This window comes from Terrapene carolina, unplaced genomic scaffold (assembly GCF_002925995.2).
Source record: "Terrapene carolina triunguis isolate 2854851 unplaced genomic scaffold, T_m_triunguis-2.0 Scaffold604, whole genome shotgun sequence".
Lineage (NCBI taxonomy): Eukaryota > Metazoa > Chordata > Testudines > Emydidae > Terrapene > Terrapene triunguis.
Genome location: NW_020664955.1, coordinates 1,088,906 through 1,096,009, shown reverse-complemented (window position 1 = coordinate 1,096,009; position 7,104 = coordinate 1,088,906). Strand labels below are relative to the sequence as shown.

The following is a 7,104-nucleotide window of genomic DNA, read 5'->3' as shown; positions in this document are numbered from 1 at the left end:
TGTTCTGCCCACTGTGGGCTTCTCGCTTCCTCCTATTGCCCTGCCCCTCCTCTCTGAGGCTCTGTGGAGACCCACTTGGCCTGGGAAGTGTTCCAGTTATGCAGACTGCACCCCGTTGCAGAAGGGTGCTGGCCCCCTTGTGCATGTTCTGTATTGCAGTGGGTTGCACTGGACCGTGCCTGTGGACTGTAGGGTTTCCAGGACCAGGGCTCTGTTATTGGGTCTTTTGTACGCCTGTAAATCATGTGTCCCTCCATTCAGCGCCTCCTGCCGGGGCAGAAGCAGAAGAAGAAGCGCCAGGAGCCCACGCTGGAAGCCAAGCCCAAGAAATCGAAAGTGAAAAAGTTGGACAACCCGAGCCCGGCAGAGGAGCCCAGCGCCCCCTCTCAGAGTAAGAGACGTGAGCAGCTCGGCCACAGCCAGGGACAGGCAGCCCCTGGGAGTTGTGGACGGGGGAGATAAGAAATCGGGGAGGGCTCTGAAACACACACACACACACACACACACACACACACACACCCCTCCCTCCCTCCCTCCCTCCCTCCCGGCTGTGCATTCCCTGAACAAATTACCCTTCTGTACCGGCTTCCTGCCTCTCTCCTCTCCAGCAGCACTGGGAGAGCCAGCAAAGCCCTGGGCTTGTCCCCAGAACAAGGCACCGGCCGTCTCTGTGTGCCAGTGCCCGTGCTGGGACTGGGACTCGAGAATCCCAGCTGTGCTGGTAGGAGCTGTCCGGCGTGCATGGCCCCTTACAGGGCATGAAACCAGCTGCTGGTAGAAGAGGTTGAGCCCCTGTCTGTGGTGGTGCCTCGCTGTACTGCCCACAAAGCAGTGCCAGGCCGGCCGTGCACACACGCAGACACCTCCTGGCATTTAGCCTGGCACAGTGCCTAAACTTTGCCTCCAAGACGCAGGCCTGTGCTCTGGGAGTGACCCCCACAAAGCGTATTTGGATCTAGACACGAGCCAGGGCCAACCCCACCTGTATGCCCGCACAAGCCCCTAAATATAGGGGAGTCCCATGTATGAGCTCTCCCTCCCGGCACCCGTAGCCTCCCCTCCCCACTCTGATCCACCCCCTCTGGAAGATCACCTCGGGGCCTCACTTCCATGGCCTCCCAGAGACAAAAGGCCCCCCCATCCTTCCCCAGCGAGAGAGACCCCCATCCACTCCTCCCCTCCTGCAGTGCGCTACGGGGTAAGTGGAGTCTGACATCATTCCAAGCCGCACCACACCGAGCATGTGCCGTTCCACCCCCACTGCCAGCTCCCTGCCTGTCCCAGTCTGTGTTTCTGTCCTCACTCTGGCCGCTCTCGCCGCATGCAGATGTCAGGAAACTGAGGAAGAAGAAGGAGGAGAAACTGGAGGAGGAGAGTGAAAAGCAGCCCTACCCCAAATCCACCAAAGAGCACAGGAAGAAGAAGGAAAGTCCCACGTCGCATTTCAGTGTGGCCAAAGCCTCGAAAAAGAAGCAGGGTAAGAAGGCGTTGGGCCCCTTCCACCCACGGGGTCTCTAATGCATGCTGCACACTGTCACACCTGCCACACCCAACCCTAGCACACAGCCACGACCAGACACACACCAGCATACAGGCCACAGGCTCCTGCCTGTGTCACAATCCAGCCACACACACTCGCAGCCCAAACACAACAGCCAGGCCCGCACGCCACAACGCAAGTGCACCCTCGCATTACCACGGCAATCCAAACACAGCTTCGCCACGCATACCCGGCCAAACACAACCCTTGTACACTGGCGTTGTGCTCCCAATCCAACACACTGCTTTGCACTCGCAACCCGATCCAAACAGTTACGCCATGCAAATGCAGTCCACACACACACACACACACACACACACACACACACACACGGCATTCACAATCCAGGACACAGCCCTGCACATATCCCACAATCCAAAAATCACACTGCAACACGATCTCCATCCAAACACAAAACAGCACCGTGCGTCCCAGTCCAAACCCAGCCCTCCCACACACGCTGTGCACTTTCAGTCCAAACCCATCTGAAAGCCTGCTTGAAAACGCTCTCGGCACCACTGGCGAACCGACCCCCTCCACCCCTAAAAGGCAATGAAAGGCCGCGTCCTGGGAAAGTCCCCAGCTCCCACGTAGGGTGAGTAAGACCCGGCTCTGCTTTCAGAGGACAGCTGCACAGACCGGGCAGGTGGCTGTTGCAGTTTTGGGCCCCATTCTAATGCCTGTCCTCTAATGCATGCCAGGTCCATCTTCCAGACGAATATTTCATCCACCCTGACCCACCAGCTCCTGCTCATTGGTGGGGATCTATGGGCAATTGCTCCATTCCTTGTTACTGTCTCTCTGGGGGAGGGAGGAGGCGAGGGATAAAGGAAAGGACTCCCTGTGGGATGCATTTACTGCACAGACTCCTAGGAAAAGCCCAGGAGGCAAGACAGTCACTAGGTGGCAGCCTTGTACCACACGCCCCCCCTCCTCCCCCCTCCCCCCCCCCACACACAAATTCTCTCACTCTCCTGCACAATACAGTGGCCTTTATTTTCTAACCTGCTATTTCCTACAGGGTAAACTCTTGAGGTAAAAAGCTCTAGAGCCTGATCTACACTGGGGGAAACACCTCAGCATTTCCAACCAGGTTTGAAACTGGTTCAGCTGGTGTAGTGTAGTCCAGACTGCCCAAACTGGTTCTCAAAGTGGTTTGAATGTGTGTGGGTGGGTGGGGGGGGAGGGGGGCGTTCCCAGTGTGGGCCCAGTGAAGTCAGAGCAGCCCTCCGGACTGGAGGTTTCTACGTAGGCTTTTAAGCACACTTTTACGCTTTCTTCTCACCTGGATTGATCCCATTTACACTGGCTGGCCAAGCCAGTTAGAAACCAGTTTTCCAGGATTCGTGATCAAATTTGGTTGGAGCCCCAGCACGGATTAGACTCCCAGATACTGGGTGAGTGAGGTGTAAGCAATGGGTGACATATGGCAATGGGTAGGTCCAGGTCCAGTGGGCCCCAAGCTAGTCCCCAGCTGTGGGGAAAGTTCCTCTAAACAGGGCAGGCGGAGCCGTCGCCGTAGTCACATATTAACGTGACTGTGTCCGTTTTTCTTTAATCTTCTTCTCATCCCTGTTCCGCTCTCCCCCCACCCATCCCTGCACTTCCAGAGGACTCTGAGGAGGAGGAAGAGGAGGAGGCGGAGAATAATGACCCACCGAAAAAGCCAAAAAAGAAGCCCCCCAAAGAAATCCCAGCTGGAGAAAGCAGGGAGAGAAAACCCAAGCCGAAAGGTCAGCAGCTGGAGCCCCGGAGAAGGGGCTGGCATGTGGAGGTGAACCCTGGGGGGAGTGAGCCCTGCTGCGTGAGTGAGTGAGAGGAAGGATGCTCCAGCAGTGAGGGCGCTAGACTAGGACTTGGGGGAGCTGGGTCAATTCCCTGCTCCTCCGCAGACTCCGGGTGTCACCTTGGGTAAGTCACTCCCCCTTTACGAGCCTCAGTCCCCTCTCTGTGCGATGGGGACCATAGCCCTGCCCGGTCATAGGGCGTGAGGTGCTCAGATGCTATGGTGAGGCAAGGCCCGGTGAGGTACCCTCTGTCGCTGGGGATCTGTGTGTGTACATCAGAGTCCCTCTCCTGGAAACGCCCTAGGGGACAGGAGTGGAAGGATCCTTTTGCTGCATATTTCCATTTCCCTGTCAACTGAGGCAGCTGGGCTGGAGCTGGTGTTTCTTTGCCTGGCTTCGGGATCCCTCCTCTGCCTCCGCCTTGCAAGCAGACAGCCCGGGAGTCAGATGGAGTTCGGCATTGAGAGTTGTTCGCAGAGCTGAGCTTCCGAAGCCTAGGATCCACCGCAGGGCATTGAGGGGCGTACGAGGCTCTTTCCAATCAAGCACCCTTGAGGCTAAACCACGGGGGATTCACTTCTCCCAGCTGGAGTCAGAGTGCCTCGCTGGGGACTCCAGCGTATGGCTGAGGGAAAAGCCCCTCCACTGGCAGGGTGTTCTCAGCATTGTCTTCCAATTAGCCGTCTCCCAGAGGGACCAAGAGGGAATCTCTCTCTCCCCCGGGTCAGTGGAGCAGGCTCAGGCTGGGTGTTATGGGGGACACACTGCTAGAGAGCAGGAGATGGGGGCCTGGGACGCAGGCAGGTCATGGAAAGGGCAGCTCTGATCCAGGGAGAGCCAGGGCTCGGGGCTGGCCTGAGAGAAGCCCCAGCCAGAGGTGGCGGGTTGCAATGGGTGGTTATTAGGGAAGTCGGCAGGACTAAGCGGTTAACACCCAGGCCAGGAATGAGCAGGGAGCACTGGCCGGCTGAGGCCCCAAGCCTCCTGGGAAGTGGCTGAGGGAGGAGGGCAGCAGAGGGCTGGGGCTCTCCTGTGTCTCCAGAGGCCCTGAAGTCATGTCCCTGTGTCGCCCTTCTCTCTCTCGTCTCCTCCCTGCCCCTTGCTCTCTCCCCTCAACACACCTGGCTTTCTCCCATTCCCTCTTTCCTTTCTCCCGGGCTTGTCCCCACTCCTCCCTGTTCTCTCGCCCTCCCTGCCCCATCTCTTACCCCTCACTATTCCCTCTGCCCTCCCGGCTTGCTGCCCTTTCTCTCCCCTCCTGTTCTCACACTGGCTCCTTTCTCCCTCCCGGTAGGAGACAAAAGTGATTGCGATGCCAAGCCCAGAGCTGCCAAGCCCACGAAGAAGGAGCCGATGTCCATGTTCCAAGTGAGCGGGGACAAGAAGGAGAGAAAAGGCAAAAAGAAAGGTGAAGGGTGACAGCTGCCCATACATCCCCTGGGCCCCCAGAGCTCTCGTCATCAACAAAGAGTGCATGAGGAGTCACCACTGGTACCATGGGAGCCCTTGGGATATGGCTAGGGCTGGGTGGTCAGTACTTGGATGGGAGACCTCCCAGGAAAACTCTGGTGATGCTTCAGCAGGGGAAGCATCCTGCCCTGCCTCAGTGCTGACTCGGTTCCCCTGGCACGTGGCTATACGACGTTTGGATGAGGCCTGTGCAATCAGTAATAGACCCATGGCATATCTCCGAAGAGTGCAGGTGCTACATAAGAACATAAGAACGGCCATACTGGGTCATACCAAAGGTCCATCTAGCCCAGTATCCTGTCTTCCCACAGTGGCCAATGCCAGGTTCCCCAGAGGGAATGAACAGAACAGGTAATCATCAAGTGATCCTTCCCCTGTCGTCCATTTCCAGCTTCTGGCAAACAGAGGCTAGGGACACCATCCCTGCCCATCCTGGCTAATAGCCATTGATGGACCTATCCTCCATGAACTTATCTAGTTCTTTTTTTTACCCTGTTATAGTCTTGGCCTTCACAACATTCTCTGGCAAGGAGTTCCACAGGTTGACTGTGCATTGCGTGAAGAAATACTTCCTTTTGTTTGTTTTAAACCTGCTGCCTATTAATTTCATTTGCTGACCCCTAGTTCTTGTGTAATGAGAAGGAGTAAATAACACTTCCTTATTTACTTTCCCCACACTGGTCATGATTTTATAGACCTCTATCATATCCCCCAATAGTCGTCTCTTTTCCAAGCTGAAAAGTCCCAGATTAATAAATCTCTCCTCATATGGAAGCTGTTCCATACCCCCAATCATTTTTATTGCCCTTTTCTGAACCTTTTCCAATTCCAATATATCTTTTTTGAGATGGGGCGACCACATCTGCAGCAGTATTCAAGATGTGGGTGTACCATGGATTTATATAGAGGCAATATATTTTCTGTCTTCTTATCTATCCCTTTCTTAATGATTCCCAACATTCTGTTCGCCTTTTTGACTGCCGCTAGCCAGATCTTGACCAAATCCCACCTTGAGTAACTCCGTTCTCCGGAGCGAAATATTCCCTTGTCATGACAGATGTGTACGGTCCTTAGCTAACATCTCTCGATGGCTTTGAGATCCTCAGACGACAGGCACGAGTGTTAGCACAGGGATCCGTAGCCCCTCTCTTGACTGATTCCTCTGTGCGCGTGTCTGCCCCCATAGCCCCAGCTCTCACGAACAGCGAGGCGGAAGACGACTCTGATTCCAGCACCAAGCCAATCAAACCTGACACGAAAAAGGACACGGCTTCCATGTTCCAGGCGGGAGGAGACAGCCACAAAGAGAAGAAGACCAAAAAGAAAGGTGGGTGCACCATGGTGGGCTCTGGGCACAGAAGGGTACAAGTCCCATTGCTCAGGGCCAGCAGCATGGCAGCACATGGGCAGATACCGGACACCAGGGGTTACAAACTCTTCCATCTTTGTCAGGTGGGTGTATTATTGTGGGTCATATGTTTGGGCTCTAGAGGAGGAGGATGTATTGCCCCCTGCTGGCTAATTTAGCTAGTGGAATCGGCCGTGTCCTTTGACTTGCCTTGTGCAGAAATGCCACAGTGGCTGCTTGTCCAGGCCAGCAGCTCAATGTGATCGAGTTAGGATCCCTCCCTTTGCTGGCAGAGTACCCATCACATTGCTTCAGACATGACATGCCACCACCGGTTGGCTGTGCAGGTCATTTAAAATGCTCTGCTCCCAGACGACAGGCTGTGCCGAGGGTGGCCGCTGCCTCTATAAATCAATCCACCAGTGCCCTCCACCTGCCAGTGCACTCAACTCCTCCCCACCATCCCGCTGGGCTGACGGGGTCTGGGCCACTTCTGGGCAGCAGAGCGGGCAATGCCCATTGTGTGTTTCTGTCTGCAGCTCTTCCCAAAGCCGCTGGAGAGGGGAGCGAGGGAGAGGCCTCGGAAAGCCCTCAGAAGAACTCCAATAAGAAAGGGAAAGGGAAGAAGTCCAAGAAGGTAAAAGGCCGGCAAGTCCGGGTTAATAGGCAGCGCTGGGAACGGGGGTTTCCTCACGGCCTCCCTCACTCCTGGGTTATGGCAGCCCCAGAGCCAAGTCAAGGGGCATTTGCAGCAGCTTTCTGGTGTTAATGCTGAAGGAGGGTGGGAGGATGCGCAGGCAGCCCATCTCACAGAGCAGGGCCACGGAAAGAATAGAGGGTGGGGCTGCCTAAAGGGGCCCCCAGCAGGTTCCCGTGACAGCTGGCGGGAGGGGGTTGCCCCGGCAGTTTCCCGCAGTGGCTGGGAGGAGGGGGTCGCCCCGGCAGGTTCCCGCAGTGGC

At 56.1% G+C, this 7,104-nt stretch overlaps 1 protein-coding gene across 1 annotated transcript in view; it reads left to right on the top strand.

Annotated features, from left to right (window-relative positions):
• The first annotated feature begins 243 nt into the window (after window positions 1-243).
• The window catches only part of TULP1 (TUB like protein 1), an 18,208-nt gene continuing 11,347 nt past the window's right edge, over window positions 244-7,104 (top strand). The window contains 7 exon segments of the mRNA XM_029913348.1: window positions 244-391; window positions 1,328-1,477; window positions 3,151-3,287; window positions 3,290-3,314; window positions 4,622-4,735; window positions 5,984-6,124; window positions 6,685-6,782. Coding sequence (XP_029769208.1) covers window positions 244-391; window positions 1,328-1,477; window positions 3,151-3,287; window positions 3,290-3,314; window positions 4,622-4,735; window positions 5,984-6,124; window positions 6,685-6,782 — 813 coding nt within the window.